Below are 17,589 nucleotides of genomic sequence, written 5' to 3' on the forward strand. Positions count from 1 at the left end.
AGAAGAAAGTAATAACACAGTAAATTTAGTGACACAAAATAACAACTGCTTGTGGGAATACTGGCGAAGTGCAGTGTGGGTCGTAATTCCGTCCCCAATCTCAGTGTTTCACGGCAAAGGTCAGGAACAGCGTTTCGTCTCTTGGGGATCGAGCCATTAGCACTGGGTTATTTAACTTTTTGCCGTGATTCCGTTTTATCTGTGATAATGTTTGTAAGTGAATAATGTGCAAGATGGCGCCATTTAACATCTGAGTGTGTTCTCGGGGAGTGCAAGTCCTCAGTTGTACCACACTGTTACTACAAAAGGGAGTTCCACCTCTTTCAAAATCCCAGTTTAACCATTGAGCCCCACCTGTTGGCCTTGCGGTTAGGGCGCTCAACTCGCAATACGAGGGTTGCGGGTTCAAATCCTCGTCACCGAACACGCTCGCCTTTTCAGTCTGAGGGGCGTTATAATGTTACGGTCAATCCCACTATTCGTTGGTAAAAGAGTAGCCCAAGAGTTGGCGGTGGGTGGTGTTGACTAGTTGCGTTCTTTCTAGTCTATCACCACTAAATTAGGGACGGCTAGCGCAGATATCCCTTGTGTAACTTTGCGCGAAATTTAAACCCCACCTCTTAGAGCAAGGGACGAGCAAAGCCTCAGTTCGAACTGAAAGTAACTGTCGTGTTAGGATAACATACAAATAGATACCTATATAGTTCCAACCCTGTAAATATTTGTGTGTGTAAAACGTTTTAGTTTTACTTAAAGCGGTGCACGGTCGGAAATCCAGGTTAAAGAAAAAAGGAAGCCTGAGGCCTTCAGCTACAAAAAAAAAGTATATTCTAAATGGTACAAGTCTGAAACAAACTTGAATGTAACAGTTAAATAGGGAGTGAGGGAGCTAACGTGAGCCAAACTTTAAGGCTTAGCGTCAAATAATCGAATTTAAGAATTTTGAAACGGGCTGGAAACTATCTGAGATTTCACTGTCAACAATGTAGACCAGGTGTAGCTAAAGCTGATGTTGAGAACTATGGCATGTGATGGAAAACACTGGGAGATGAATCGCCTGAAGAACGTTCTTAGCTATTTGGGTACGAAAATTTGACCAGTTTTGAAATCGAAATGACCATAAAAGAAAGAGACCACGATGACAAGTTCTTAAATTGGAATGCTCATATAAAAAAAATAATAAACAGTTTTTTTAAACTGTTTCTATACATAAAATGATCACGTTGACCAATATTTTAGTCAGAAAAGAAAATTTTGACCAGTACCTTACACTCAAATTTTCGCAAAAGTTTTTTTTTTTTTAATTATTCAAGTGAACGAATAGATTGACTATCTTGGTCAGTTTTCACAAATTAGGGATTTCACTTATAATTGTTTGTTACGGATTTCGCGCAAAGCTACACGAGAGCTATCTGCGCTAGCCGTCCCTAATTTAGCAGTGTAAGACTAGAGGGAAGGCAGCTAGTCATCACCACCCATCGCCAACTCTTAGGCTACTCTTTTACCAACGAATAGTGGGATTGACTGTAACATTATAACGCCCCCACGGCCGAAAGGGTGAGCATGTTTGGTTTGACGGGGATTCGAACCCGCGACCCGCAGATTGCGAGTCGAGCGCCCTAACCACCTGGCCATGCCGAGCCTTACGTGGAGCTAATGTCGGTAATACACGACACAATTAACATAAAAAATCATGACATTTCTAATAAGCCTTATCTCAGCTTTTAACGTATATTTACATACTACTCTCCTCACTTATAGACACGCCCTCTACTTGCATAGACACGCCAGTATTTTCTTCCCTTAAAACTGACAAAAATGGTCTATATATTCTTCAATCGTACCAAAATAAAAAAATCGCATTCTTGGCATTAATGGGTAAGTGTTAAAAATATGAATTTTTGTTGCTACGTTTTTATCTTTTTTTAAAAAAAAATTAGGCCTGGATTTGTAATCTTAAAAAAAAATAAAAAAAAGTGGTACGCAATCCTGAAACGTTTCCGAACCGCTGGGCTATATTTATAATCTTTACATATACTCGTTGACTTGTTTTTTTTAACGTTTGTTTGTAGTTAAGCACAAAGCTACATAAAGGGCTATCTGTGCCCTGCCCACCACGGGTATCGAAACTAGGATTCTACTGTTTTAAATCCGCAGACATGCCGCTGTGCCACTGGGGGCGTTTTTTTTAACAATATTTTCTTTTCTTTTTTTCACGAACGTGGTGTTTAATAAATAAAATGAAAGCATGGAAGTGACCACAGTTCTATTTCAGTCTTAGTTCTATTTTTTTTTAAGAAAGACTTCGACCACACTTGATTTCGGTATATAGGTATAGTCAAAGGTTTAGATTTTTAGAACTTTCTAAGATCCAACATTAATGATTCGTCAACGTATGACTCAAGCCACTTTCGCTTCTATTAATTGTACAAATATTTCCGTTTTTCATGTTGTACATAATTTAAGACTGACTCTGTGCCGAAAGTTGTATTGTTCGTTATAAAATAACTGTTGCTAGGAGAAGAAAATGTAACGTAATTGCACGTGAAATAAACCGTATAAATAATTCCAACGTTGTTTTGCAGCCTCGGCTACGCTGTGAGGCTTCCGTGCGTCGGTTGAGAGTTCTTGGTAATGATACATTTGCCAGTGTATTTAATTTCGGGGCCTGGTTACGGTATCAGCTTTACAGCACTGAAAGACCCGAGTTCGTTTTATTGACGAAACTGAGTTTTCGTGATTACTTATAAATATGTACGCAGGAAAGTCTTACCTAATAAATGCTTACAACGCACTCATTTACATATTATAATAGCGTACAGTTTTTACAGCTTTAAAGAAGTCTGGTTAAATTAAGGCTATATGTGTGTATAATATATACACGTTCTTGCAAAACAAAAAAACCCAACAACAACAAACAAACAAAAACAATTAAATGGTAATACACTGCTTATATTAGTGCAAGCTCGTGTCGTGCATGCGCAACTTTCTTTACTGGCTTTTTATATCGATGTAGAAGTTTGTTGTTAAACGTAATGTTACACGCACTGGGATATCTGTTCTCTGCCCACCACGGGTATCGAAACCCGAATTGTAGCGTCATAAGTCCACATATAATTACTTTTGAACCACCCGGAGGGTGGGGTAGTATCCGTGTAGAAGCAAGAGAGTCGTTTACAAGGTAATTAATCCATTTTGATCAATGACATAGTAGAACTAAAAAACAATCTTTTATAAGAAGTTGTGGTCTTGTTGCAACTGTAACTAATGTCTTTGTTTCATTTTATTTTTAAAGCGAAAGTTGGTTCAAGTAAGTAGCTGTAAGAACGAATATATTATGTAACCGTAAGTAGTATGAATGATAATTTTACTGAAACTTTTTTTTTTTTTTGCAGGGGGTTTAAAGTATTTAGCGCCATCTGGTGTTTATCACTACGAGGGTTGTGACTTTTTACCTCAACAGAAAATCATCTTGAATTTAATGTTCTTCCCTCCCCACCCAATCCCACCCCACCAACAGATGTGTCCTCTGGGCAGTATTCGGCAACTGTTCGTCACCATGACAACGGCTTCGCTTCCTCTCCTCGTGTTACTGAATGAATTTGTTGAAGACAGACCCGTAAACGGCGGCACGGACAGAAACGTTGTGAGATCATAAAGCAACGTCTCGAAATCAGCGGTGGAGTGGCGTTTTTGTTTAATCGCACGTTGCAAAGACTTAACGAACAGATTCTTTTTTTTGTTGTTGTTGTTGTTCTTCTTCTTGTTATTTCAGCATTTTTTTATTGTTTTAGTTGTCGTTCGTATAGACAGCAATGATATGGAGAGTTAATTTATCGTACGATAACTAGGGTGACAAGCTTCTGGGTGGTGTGTGTGTCATGGCGGAAGTCGAAAACGGACCATTAAATGAAAATAAATCTGTAAAATGCGAATTGAAATGTAATGTGGACAACATCAAATCAGCAATGGTTGTAAAGGAAGGAAGATTTGGAGACGGACAGAGTAAGGACGTAAGGAACGCGTCCGGAAAGAAGGAAAACAAAGAAAAGGAAAGGAGTAGCCCCCGGAAGTCCAGAAGGTCTAAACATTATGTAAGACCCTCTTTACCTCCTGTTCCAGTAGGTTGTGAAGCTGAAGAAATCGTGTGCAGTGCTTCCTTTCGACGAAGTGGTGTCGTGCGTGGGCGTTTAGTTAAGTCCTCTGGCGGCGAGCTTCTAAACTATTTTTGTTATTACAGTCGTACGGATTATAAACCCGGAGGTAAGTATACTTGTAAAAACGTAGACTACTTAACATTTTTATCGCATAAGTAGTAAAGAAAATAAATAACCAGCGACATAAGGTGATGATAATTATCATTGTTATACAGAAACGCAATATATATACTTTTATTTGGTAAAGTTTCGTGCGCGTGTTTGCTTATAACTGACGAACCTCCAGGACCTACTGCTACCAAACCTGGCATGTATCCTTAGAGCCCTCCTGTGAGTGACTTAGAGAAGACGGTTTTCGAATTTTATTCCCGCTCGCAATCTGCGGGTCGCGGGTTCGAATCCCCGACCGACCAAATATGCTCGCCCTTTCAGCCGTCGGAGCGTTATAATGTGACGGTCAATCCAACTATTCATAGCCCAAGAATTGGCAGTGGGTGGTGATGACTGGCTGCCTTCCCTCTAGTCTATCACTGCTAAATTAGGGACGGCTAGCGCAGATAGCCCTCGTGTAGCTTTGCGCGAAATTCAAAACAAAACAATTGTTTCCACTCTTCCCCATGTCTTATCCGTACTTGAATGAGTACGTCAACTAGTTTCCTTTTAATTTGCCCCCCAGTGGCATAGCGGTATGTCTGCGGACTTACAACGCTAGAAACCGGGTTTCGATACCCGTGGTGGGCAGAGCACAGATAGCCCTTGTGTAGCTTTGTGCATAATTAAAAAACAAACAAACAATCCTTTTAATTTAATAAAGAAATATAAACTGGGTCCGCGATACCCGTGATGGATACAGCAAAGATAGCCCATTGCCTTTATTTTAAAACTATTACATTGAAACGGATTTTTTTTTCTCTCCGAGTTCTTAATCAGATCCAGTTTATTGATTTGGAGCTTCTAGTGTATATGAAATCCAATCGAATTGACTACCGTGGTTTATCATTCATCTATATTTCGGTGTGTTTATCCTTAACATACACTTAGCAACCATCAAGTGAGCTTAAATAAAACGTAAACCTGATATGTTTTTTTTTTCGCTCTCTCTTTCATTCTGAGTGTGTAAAAATATCCTAGAAAAAAAAGTGTGAAAGAAAAGGGGAACGTATTTTATGCTGGAAACTTATGGAAATGTAGAAAACCGTCTGGTTATGGAGATAGAACATTCTAGAAATTTTACTTTCCCAGATAGGTAGTTCTAAGTTAAACATTAAAGTGCTTTCATTTTTGTAATGGTGACAACGTAAGTGGCGATTAATGTAACCCAAATATAGCGATCACCCTAGTGGCGATTAGTGTAATATAAATATAGCGATCACCCTAGTGGCGATTAGTGTAATATAAATATAGCGATCACCCTAGTGGCGATTAGTGTAATATAAATATAGCGATCACCCTAGTGACGATTATTGTCACCTAAATATAGCGATCACCCTACTGGCGATTAGTGTAATCCAAATATAGCGATCACCCTACTGGCGATTAGTGTAATCCAAATAGAGCGATCACCCTAGTGGCGATTAGTGTAACCCAAATATAGCGATCACCCTAGTGGCGATTAGTGTAATCTAAATATAGCGATCACCCTAGTGGCGATTAGTGTAATATAAATATAGCGATCACCCTAGTGGCGATTATTGTCACCTAAATATAGCGATCACCCTACTGGCGATTAGTGTAATCCAAATATAGCGATCACCCTAGTGGCGATTAATGTAACCCAAATATAGCGATCACCCTAGTGGCGATTAGTGTAATCCAAATACAGCGATCCCCCTAGTGGCGATTACTGTAACTCAGATACTAGCTATATCTGAACGAGGGAAACACACACAACTTAAAATAAACTGTTTACTAGTAGACTACAAAAACGTATCTATAATGGTTTTACTGTCAGACATTTGATTTCCGAAATTAACGATCCGTACATATAATAAAAGCGTACTAATTATATACATTTCATAGTCTAAGAAATAATTATTATATACATATTTCACGTGTTTCAATTTAGCTGTAAACATATGTTTTGGATGCAATTTTCTTCGTATTATTTTAAATCGTTTATTTTCATGTGAGTTACGAGAGTTAAAATCTAGAGAGATATAACGATACTGTAGAGCTATATCGTATACTTAAACACCCTGCCCCCTCGACACAATATTGATTTTCTCCAAACAGTAGCTGTTTTAATTTATTTGGTGCCAACACCACACTGTTACTACTTTTGTTTCGTGTCGTTTTTTAAATATATCGTGGAGTATACGCGATGTTTGTTGGTGTATTATCTAGTGAATTACGTAATATTACTTTATCTCTTTACCTCGTTTTACTTAATCACTTTGATCAGCTGTTTGAAGAAAGATACTGTACTGAACGACATTGATTTACGTTCAGTTTCAATTTATTAATACGGTAATTTGTAACGACGTACGATTTTTTTTTTTTTTCGTGTGTGTGTTTACCCTAATACTCTATATGATGTATCAACCAAGAACATTGCCAAAAGAAATGTATTATTCGTTGTAACTGAGAGTTGAAATGATAAAATTCATCATATGCCGCCACGTTTACGTGACAGGTTGCATGGTGCTCTTTTTACACCTAGGTTTTTGAATTTTTCTTGTATATCTACTAGTGTGTGTGTTTTTTCCGAGAACTAGTCCTAACTTCTCGTACACAGTTAGTTCTCTACCGCTTGAGCTAATGGATTTAACGCCATAGCAACCGCTAACAAGAAACATATTATATTCCCTGATATTAATAAATTAACAGGAAAAAAAAAGTGGGTGAACTTATGGGATTTGTTTTATATACAATGGTCTTCGGTTGGATAAATTCGCACCATATACCTGTTCACACCCAAAAGAGTACTTGTATTGTACACACGTGGATAGGTGTTTTAGTTGGCACGGACGTGAGATAACACCTTTATAAAAAGTTGGACCTGTACTCACCTGGATTCCACATGCAGGTGAGTACTGAAGACGTTTGTTCTATTAATCCTAGTTGTTGGATTTCTCTGAGAACAGGGAAATGTTCTCTGACATATTGAAGGTCGTAGCTATGGCGATATCATCATTGCGGTCACATAACGATGATATATCTAAGCTGCGAAAAATAATAGTAAAAACTGACTGAATGTTTATTTCCAATGTATTTCTAGAACAGACTTCATAATAAATGTAAATGAAGTATGAGGTATTTCTGTCGAATGAGGACATCGTCCGTTATCCGGGTACTGTCCCCGAAGACAGTTTGTTATAAAAAGCAAAACTACGTAATTAGTTATTTGAGCTCTGCACACCGCGGATAGCGAAACCCGGTTGTTAGAGTTATAAGCCCTCATACTTTCCGCTGAGCAATGACGAAGTTTGGAAGAATTCTGGAAAAGAAACGTTTCTAAACATATATTCAGTGTACCATATTTTATTGTTCTTGATTTAAGCATTATTTGTACTCAACTGAAACTAGGCCTAACAAATAGGGACCAGTACCGTCCTTTGCCAAGCGTAAAGTAAAATCAGTTAGGCCTAACTTCTAGTGGTCGTGTATACGCTAACTTGAATGAACTGTGTTTGAGGCCGAATAATGTATTATTATAATTTGAAGTTGCATAATTAAAGAGCACTCGCCGAAAATGACCACCACCAGTCCATTAAGAGGAAATAACATGTTTCTTCTTAAATCTACGCACTTTTATCTTTACTGCTAAAGAACAAAAATGTGTTAGTTTTTTGAATAATGAATTTTATCTACCAAAAGTATAAGCTCTCTCAGAAAACATGTATTGCATTAATTTTGTGCAAAAACTAATTTCTGGTTTCTAAAGAAACAAAAAGCAAGAGAATCATTAGTCTTTTTAACTATTTTGTAATGAATTAATATCCCTTACAGTATTGTAAAGCCAGTTTTAATAATTAAGCAGATACTAATCAATTAAACTAGTGATTTCAATTCAATAACTTGTGACTAATGAGGCCTAATACTAAGTGGTTGTCGCAGAGGGAAGTAAAGAGAAGCGGCTTATCAGTTATACTAAGCCTAACATGTGTAGATACATTGCGTTATCAAACTGTCAATAAGTTAATAATGGTCTTAATAATGAGGTATACGTCTGTGAGCTTTTGATGCTCATTTTTCAGAGCACTTGGTGGTAGCAAGTAGAGTTCTTACCTCGTTAATAAATAAATAAATCTTAATTTCCACACTGTATTGCAAAGTATAAACTATACAATGGGCTCTCTACGTTATGTCCACCACGAGGACTCGAACTCCAGATTTTAGTGTTGTAAGTCTGTAAACTTACCGTTAACCCAAAGAATAGTGGCAAAACATCTAAAAAACTGTTATACAATAAAATTTTATTTGTTTGCTGAATTAAAACAAATGTAGGCTACATACTGGACATTTTAATATATATATTTCCGTCAAGGAAAATAATATTTACTGTTTTTCGTCAAAATGTTGACTCTTGTTTAAACTTTATTCATTTTTAGGGGGTTTCTCTTTCATGAGTGAAATAGTGTGATGTGTAATTAACTAATAAAAGCCTGTCGAATAAAGAGGAAAAGGCTTAACAAAAACAGAAAGTGATTTATAGTTCTTACACAATTTTTCGTACAGGATCTTAATTACTTGTTGGCACGTTCTCAGTTACGTTAATTCGACTATTGTTTGAAATTGGATGTGCTCTTATTCACAAAGAAATGTCCAAACATACAATAACCTAAAAAAATGTAAACTTCGAACGAGAGTCACCTCGTTAAGGGTTGGATTTTTAAAGTGTACACTGGTACAAGAAATGAAACTTTAATATAAAACATTAATATTGTTCCTTTTCTGAATACAAATAACTTTAAGGGAAAATAATCATTCGAAGGATAAAAAACGTAAAGACAATACACGTGTTTATCCATCGGATAAAAAAAAGATTAAACTTTCCAAAGAGAAGGCACCACGAAAAACGAACACGTACCAACAAATTCATGTAATTATTGGCTTATTTGTTTTATTTAATTGGTAAAACGTTAATTGCAATTTATTAGTTTCAAAGTAGTTACTCTAAAAAACTGTAATAAAAAAATTGAAATCAAGACATTTGAAAATCATGCGAGGTAACACGGAAATGATGATAATCACACGACTTGTATGTTTGGCTAAGCCTAAAACTTAAACCTAAAAATCGCCGTTTTTAATAAAGTAAGGTATTGAAACGAGAATTAAGCATGTTTCAAGTACCGTTGAAGGTAATGACGTGGATAACTGGGACAAGTAACATCATTTGTTCAGATTATGTATAACCTTTATCGCCTTATATGGTGCGGAGGAGGGTAAAGAGAGAATTTAGAAATTCTGATTAAAAGTAAGCTAACAACGTGTATCAAAACTTTTGTTAAAGTCACTTATGAATTAGTGAAAAAACTGTATAACAGAATGACTAGAAATGTTTGACGTCGTAAATAAAAACAACAGAATATGAAAACCTGTAATTATTAGAATGGATGGAATAATCAGATAGGTATCCTTGTTAAAAACGACGTTTTTTCTCAGTTATCCCAATAATTCATATGTGATTCGCTCGGCTTAGGAAAATTTGGTTAGGCCTAAATCCACATGCTACTCTAACATGTAAAATAAGTTGTGTTTAGCTTTGAGTGATTGTTCGATGTTCATGCACGCACGCGAATGCGTTAGAGATATTTTAAACATCTTTAGAAATTCAAATTTTGAACAATTTTAACCGCAAACCTTTTTTTTTTAGAATTTCATTCATCCAAGTAAATGATGCATTTATGAAACCATTCTTCATTAACTTTGAAAGAGAAATTTTGAATTTAATTTTCACAACCTGGCCAGCTGATCGTAGCACTTTAGAAGTTTTGAAACAAAAAATATATATAAAATTTCAAGGTGGAACTTTTGTTTCCACACAGCTCCAACATTACTTTGTGTTTATTTTGGAAGTTATATGCTGCTTTATATGTTTTGCAATATTTTGACGAGTGGTTAAAAATTAATAAAGTTAATAATAATCGAGAGAGAGAGAGTTATTTAATGATGTATTTGGCTAAGCCTAAAAACTTAAACCTAAAAATGACCGTTTTTAATAAAGTAAGGTATTGAAATGAGAAGTAAGCATGTTCCAAGTGTATATATACTATATATACACGCGTGTAATGTAGTGGAATTTAGGGTAGGGAAAGTTATATTTCTACACACTTTTCAGTTGATTAATATTGATATATATATATATTTGGCTAAGCCTAAAACTTAAACCTAAAAATGACCGTTTTTAATAAAGTAAGGTATTGAAATGAGAAGTAAGCATGTTCCAAGTGTTTCAGTTGATTAATATTGATGTTTGAAATGGTGGATTTTTCTTTCAAGAAGTATTTATGAGAAGGGTCAAGAATTATTTTTATGTGGTGTTCATTCCCTCCTTTTTCCTCTTCCCTTGGGAAGGGATAAAATGCGCAACAACTTATCATTCAGTTTATACTTTTATATTACTAATATGACGAGGTCTAGAGCTTAGGCATCCTCATAAAATTTATTCCATTACTTTAATAGCTTTGGTGTTTAAGTATTGTTGTGTTGAGTTCTCTGAGAGAAGAGATTCCACTGGTTGACATTTTACGTCATTTACGCCCCCCATTTCTCCGGAACCATGGCATATATGTTCCAGTACATATACACAGACCGATGGGATCCAAGTAATTTAGCAGCATTTAACTTGTCTCTCAACTGCCTTATTTTTAGTTTATTTTGAATTTGTTACTTTCTTTCCTCTCTCTCTTATTTGTGGAAACGTATTTAGTGTCGAGAGGAGTTCTTTGTCACGACGGGAACACACACACACACTTGATGTTAGTATCAAAAGGCCGGGTTAGAAGACAATAGCATTCATTATGCTGAAACAAAAACCCACTTTTTTATGTTACTTTCTCTGTATATATTTGTAAAATATAATTATAAAAAGTCCTTATCAGAATTTTTCTTTAGTTTAAGCTTTGAAGATAGAAAATAAAAGCGTAACATGTTACAGTACACCGTAAACTTTTAAAATCGCCAAAATGTAGTGTCAGCTTTTCACTTGATAAGATGGTTTAAATTGACTTTGCGAGATTACTAAGACGATGATTACACAGACACTTGTGTAACTGCGAGGAGGAAAAGGTAGACAAATCGAGATAAACGCCCCCTTACGGCCAGAAAGATAATTCTTACGTTTTCAATAAAATCGATTAGAAAAAATATATATATATTCAGTGAGAGCTGAACAACGTTTATCAGAATCCTTCAGACAAGATTCATGTTTGAGCTGGTCATGGGAACGGAAATAATTGAGTTAGAATTAAATTCTTAATGTCCTACTATGGCTTAAGCCTAAACTTCCACATCCACGCCCGTCTTTCAGTGCCTATAACAAGAGTAAACCTTTAAACAGTGATGAAATAAATGCAGGTTCAAACATACACACTCACTCCATTAGATGCAACAATGTAACCGCTTTTTATACAGTGCAAACTGTTATTAAACTTGAGTCGCCGTGTTAACCCTCAAATTACTAACTTGTTTTTATATGACATGTGGGACCCATATAATGTGTCATACTGAGTAATTCACTTCTGCCTTTTACTGCAAAGAACTGAAAAAAGGGAACCCTAGTTGCAGTAAGTTAGTGGTATTAGTCAGTGGGTGGGAATGAGTTGCAAAGTGGGGATGCTTAACTAGACTTTTAGATTTCATAATGAAAGACTGAGAGCATAAGGAGCTGGTAAAAGCAGCTCGGTTTAGGGGTCTGGAGGCACGTCCGCAGAAAATTAATATAATAATATGATTTACAGTTGCTATATAAGTCAAATATGTAAATATAAAAACCAGCACCCCTGGTTCCGACGCCTTTGGTATTAACTAATAGTATATTTTGTTTACATTGTTTCTTGTTTAGGGACCCTGTAATAAAGTCATGGGACCACGAACAATTCAATGCATGCATAGTGTAGCGAAACATACTTTAAAAAGCCCAAGGGTTAAGTAAACAAAATGTCGTACTTCAGCAGAAATGAGGTTAATATATTTTTGAAGTGTAAATTTATACGGAACAGCAGCAGTAGTAGACACGAGAAATAAAACGTAAATTCTGTTATTTTGTCTGAAGTGATTAATAACACGGATCCATTACAGTGCAAACAAAACATCTAATTAATATTATCCTTGTCTTATTTTGTTTTTAGAATGACTGAATTTGAAATCTAATTACAGCCGCGGCTATTGGAGATTCCCTTCTGTGTTTATTTTTTGTTTGTTTATTTGTTTTTCAAAGTGAAGAAATATTTTCCAGATACTTTTAATCTGTGAGATTGTTACCATGTAAAAATCGTCGGTTAATAAAAAGTGTTTAATCTTGAACCCAGTGACTAAGACTCAAAAATATTTATTTTGTTTAGATTAAACGTAAATTCCACGTAAAGTTCTTCGTTCAAATTATTTATGGTCGTTATAACTTTTAATAGATGATTCAAGGCAATTATCAAATCCCTAAGAAGGATTTTCGTAAAATCACATTGGGCCGTCAGCCCTGTACCCGCCGCAGAGATCAAACTCCCAAATTTATCTGTGAACCAACCTAGGGAAACAAACGCTAAGGTATATTGAGAATCATCTGATTTATTCGGGTGTGTTTAGATGTCCACTTCCGGTGTCTCAGCGGGTCTGAGGACTTTTTTTTTTTACGCTAGAAATCAGGTTTCAATACCCGCGGTGGTCAGAGCACAGATAGCCCATTGCGTATCTTTGTGCTTTAAAAACGTACAAATAAAGAAGTTCAGTCGTATTACATTTCACCTACAAGCTGGCACTAAGTGTGCTCTTACTTCTTTCTTTCAAAAATACGAGATTGGCGAATTGAATAAAACGTGTGTGTGTGTGTGTGCGACTTTTGTTTCACTGTGCTACTAAAATAACGTCAGAAAAAAAAAGGACTTTTCAGAGAGAGCTACAGACATTGCACCAACAATTTTTTTGACTTTGGGATTTCTTCAAATGGAATGTCTAATGAAATAGTCCACGAAACGTGAAAGATCTGAAAAGAATCAGTAGAAATGAGATTACATTTAAGGACCGATGTACACTACCTATAACAGAGGATGCATGCAGTGGTTTTATTTGGGAACGTGCTTGATAATCTATAAAGTGTTTGAAACATCACGTCTAATATTTTCTCAGTAACGATTACCATTCTTAATGCGTCTATAACGAATTTTTATTTTATTTTATTTGTATTTATTAATTTTTATTTAGAACAAAGCCATATTGGGCTATCTGCCCAGTCTACCGCGGAGAATCGAACCTCGGATTTTAACATTATTAATCTTTAGATTTGCTGCTGATTCGCCAGGGTACAGTTTAAAGTAGTCTTGCATCTAGTTAAACAGTGTTCAAAATATATTTTTTTGTTTCTTATTTTTATGATAAGAACAGTTGTGTAAATATGTTTTTCGTTGATTTATAATATTTTCAATTTAAAATATGTTCTGTTTTAGAGGAACTTTGAAGTGACGGCTGTATTTATGTATGTGTATATATATATAGATCAACCAAAAAAAAATATTGACTCTCAAAAATGCGTTCAAAGAATGAGTCTTTTTCCGAAGTTATTCAGTGAACGCTTTATTTGAGATATTGTTTAACTTATTCATCGTAACTCTTTATTAACTGATTTCTTTATATTGATTCTTGCAGATACTGTTTACATAGATAGCCAGCGGCCAGATCAACCCTTTTATGTATGTAGTATCCAGTCCTTCTTCAAGGTAGGATCCGTTATTTTTTTATCCATCTAACTCTTTCTCTGTTGTTAGTTGTCTATTACTGTGTGTTATGTGCGTGCGCGCTAGAACTATGTAATACATGTGATATATATATATATATAAGGCTCTCTAATGCCGTTCTAGTATAGCACTTAGTGTAAATTAGATTGTATGAGCCGAAGCTCGCAAAATAGCTACCCAAGTGTCATAATTTAAAGGACTTTTGGGAATGGTTTCGGCGTAAGAGTAAAATGTTTACTATGATCAGAGTGTCGTAATACATTCTTGCTAAACAGTGTTGATGCCTGAGTATCGTAATACGTTCTTGCTAAACAGTGTTGATGCCTGAGTATCGTAATACGTTCCTGCCATTCGTTGGTAATGGGCGTTTTGTGGCTAGATGTTGGAACAAGAGCCAGAGATATGCGCAGTCGGGACCGGGGCTAACGGGGTGGGGCAGGGGGCTGGCTAGCTTAAATGTCGTTTCCCTACCCCCACCCCAACTTAATGCCGTCCATTACTCTAATTTTAGATTTGGCCCCATTATACGTCTAACTGCCTCCCTCTCCCCCGTTAAAAAACGTTGAAGTCGGGACCGTGAGTAGTGTTCATCATGTCTAATTTCAAAGTAATACATTCGTGTAATAAGCGTACGTTCCCTGTACAGATGGAAGTACTTCCCGCACGAGAAACGACTATAATTCTTCCCCTGAATGCGTGTTAAAGGCTGCTTGTTGAATTATTTATTTTCCATTAGACTCAAGCATGGCAAAACTTTGTTTGGATGATATAATAACTGTTATTGGACATTATAGCTCGATTATCACAAGTTTAGTTGAGATTATACAGTACAAGCCACAAGTTATGATTGTATTGTTGGTGTTCAACTATCGTGATGTACAGTACACAGCGTCGTAAGAGTGTCTTTAATTTTCGTGCACATAGTAATGACACACTCGTTAACCGAATGTCGAAGTGTTTTAAACACATTTTAAGCCTTTTACTTAGGTTACATGGGGCAATGGCTGGAATCTACTATAAAGTTAACCGTGTTTGTGCTCACTGCCCTGGGTAGCATAGATACTTGTACAAATTAGTATGAGTTGGTGGTTTCTCCCCTCTATATGTTACTTGGAATAGCCGATGATCTATATAGCTTTGGATTATGGGGAATTGCAGTTGGGTTCTTTGTCTCTTTTTTTTAAAGTGCCTTACATCGTAGTCCTTCTGTCTTTTTTTCTTTTTCTGATGCACCTCCAGCAACAAGTGAAGTCCCATCAGAAATTAAGAGGCCTGCTATAACAAACTTATTGTTAATAAAGATTTGTTTCATTGTGTTTACTTGTCTTTCCTTTGCTGTCTCTGTTCGACTTATTTCTTGCATAACATTTCTGGAATGTACATTTTGTAGATAATTTTAAGATTAGATGTTGGAAATCAGATTACATTCCTTTATTTGCTCATTTTTATTCGCCAAAACATGAATTTCACCGAAGAAAAGGTGAAGTTGAGGCCTAATCTATTCTTTGATTCGTTACTCCCTCTGCAACACACTAGTTTCACCGAATTCACGGTTTATCATTGCTACTTGGAAAAGCAAAGCAAGTAAATAACGTAGGCCTTATATAGTGGTGGAATGTAAACACTTTCTTTGAACTAAATGTGTGGTCCTATGCTCACTACTAAATTCATCAATTGCCTGCGGCTGCTCTAAACATTAAGTGTACCAGCCATACACTGTATAGGACACACTCTGCTGGAAGCGGACTGTACCCTATTCGGCGAATCATCAGTCAATGAGTTAATTGTGTCACATGTCATCTAAATCAAACACTTTACACTCTCACTCTTTGCTTAGTATGTGGATTTAGGACTAAACTAAATCTCCTAAGGTGGCCGAAACTCGTGAGGTATGCTTGGGATTATGGCCAAAAATTTCGATAAAACAAAGATGCTTTTTTTGATGAATCATTACGGGTTTTTGTTTTTATTACAATTCGTACTCATAGTTAAGACTGCTAGATCTGTGTATTAAATTGCCTATATTTTCTACATGATTTTTTCCTATGACCTATGTAGGGAGCTCATTTTCTTACGAACTTGACAACAAGCTGTTAGGACTCAATGTTGAGGAATATTTTAATGATAGCGACCCTTTCGTAACACAGTTATAACCGAGTTATCTACATAAGTAAGTACAATTTATTGTCGAGACAACCACGAAACTGACGTGGTGTTAACTTTGTTGAGTTAGTCGTGATCATTATTGTCGATACAACCACGAAACTGACGTGGTGTTAACTTTGTTGAGTTAGTCGTGATCATTATTGTCGAGACAACCACGAAACTGACGAACAAAGTTAACACCAGAGATAGTCGTGATTATTATTGTCGAAACAACCACGAAACTGACGTGGTGTTACCCTTTGTTGAGTTAGTCGTGATCATTATTGTCGAGACAACCACGAAACTGACGTGGTGTTAACTTTATTGAGTTAGTCGTGATCATTATTGTCGAGACAACCACGAAACTGACGTGATGTTAACTTTGATGAGTTAGTCGTGATCATTATTGTCGAGACAACCACGAAACTGACGCGGTGTTAACTTTGTTGAGTTAGTCGTGATCATTATTGTCGAGACAACTACGAAACTGACGCGGTGTTAACTTTGATGAGTTAGTCGTGATCATTATTGTCGAGACAACCACGAAACTAACGTTGATAAGATGTTGCTACGGATCTCACCTCTGAATAAAAATTGAAGTTGTTGCCCCGACGTAAAAGTAGATAAAAATGTCTTCTTTGCTACATTTTGTGCACATTTAAAATGTAACGAGCTGGTGATTGGTTGCTGTCCAATCCGTACTGTAATGGGAACAAAAAAACAAACTTCGGTTTAGTAAGTCATATGGCATTTTACTCAGAAACATCTTTTTTTTTTCTTGTATGGAACACACACATCTAAGATCCAAAACCACCTTCTCTTGTAAAGCAAGCGTTTTTAGTGTGTATATGTATAACTAGTAGAATGTCTAGTCTGTCTTCTTGTGCCGTCTATTTATAATGCAGTGATGTAAGTGACATAAATTCGCTTCTAAGTTACACGGCTCTTGCTAAAGGCATTCGAGAGAAGGCAACAGTTCTGTAGTCAACAGTCATTAATGTAGAAATCAAGTATTCCTGATTAACCGGGTTATTTTAGCAATGTCTGCTGTTGTTTAAGGCGTATCCTCCATGTTTATTTATTAGTGGTATCAGCTATTAATGTTTTATGAACAAGATATTTCGAGGAATACAAATAGTTTGTAAACTGAAAAAGAATTAACATCTTAGATGGCGCTAATGTAGCTCTAAATTTGTTTGTTTGGAATTAAGCACAAATCTACACAATGGGCTATCTGTGCTCTGCTCACCACGGGTATCGAAACTCGGTTTCTAGCGTTGTAAGTCCGTAGATATACCACTGTACCACTGGGGGGGGGCGTAGTTCTGAATAATATATTCTTGTATCGGAGGCCTCGACCCGAGTTTTTTCTGAGGCAGGCTTATTAGCAGTGTATTGAC

General features: G+C 36.3%; 1 protein-coding gene across 1 annotated transcript in view; it reads left to right on the forward strand.

Annotated features, from left to right (window-relative positions):
* LOC106466616 (arginine-glutamic acid dipeptide repeats protein-like) overlaps positions 1-17,589 on the forward strand; it is a 152,492-nt gene that overhangs the window by 54,426 nt on the left and 80,477 nt on the right. Inside the window, exons 2-3 of the mRNA XM_022394657.1 lie at positions 3,396-4,263; positions 13,956-14,026. Of these exons, the coding sequence (XP_022250365.1) occupies positions 3,882-4,263; positions 13,956-14,026 (453 nt within the window). The 5' untranslated portion in view covers positions 3,396-3,881. The remainder of the gene's footprint in view (positions 1-3,395; positions 4,264-13,955; positions 14,027-17,589) is intronic.

Source organism: Limulus polyphemus, unplaced genomic scaffold, assembly GCF_000517525.1.
Source record: "Limulus polyphemus unplaced genomic scaffold, Limulus_polyphemus-2.1.2 Scaffold2323, whole genome shotgun sequence".
Lineage (NCBI taxonomy): Eukaryota > Metazoa > Arthropoda > Merostomata > Xiphosura > Limulidae > Limulus > Limulus polyphemus.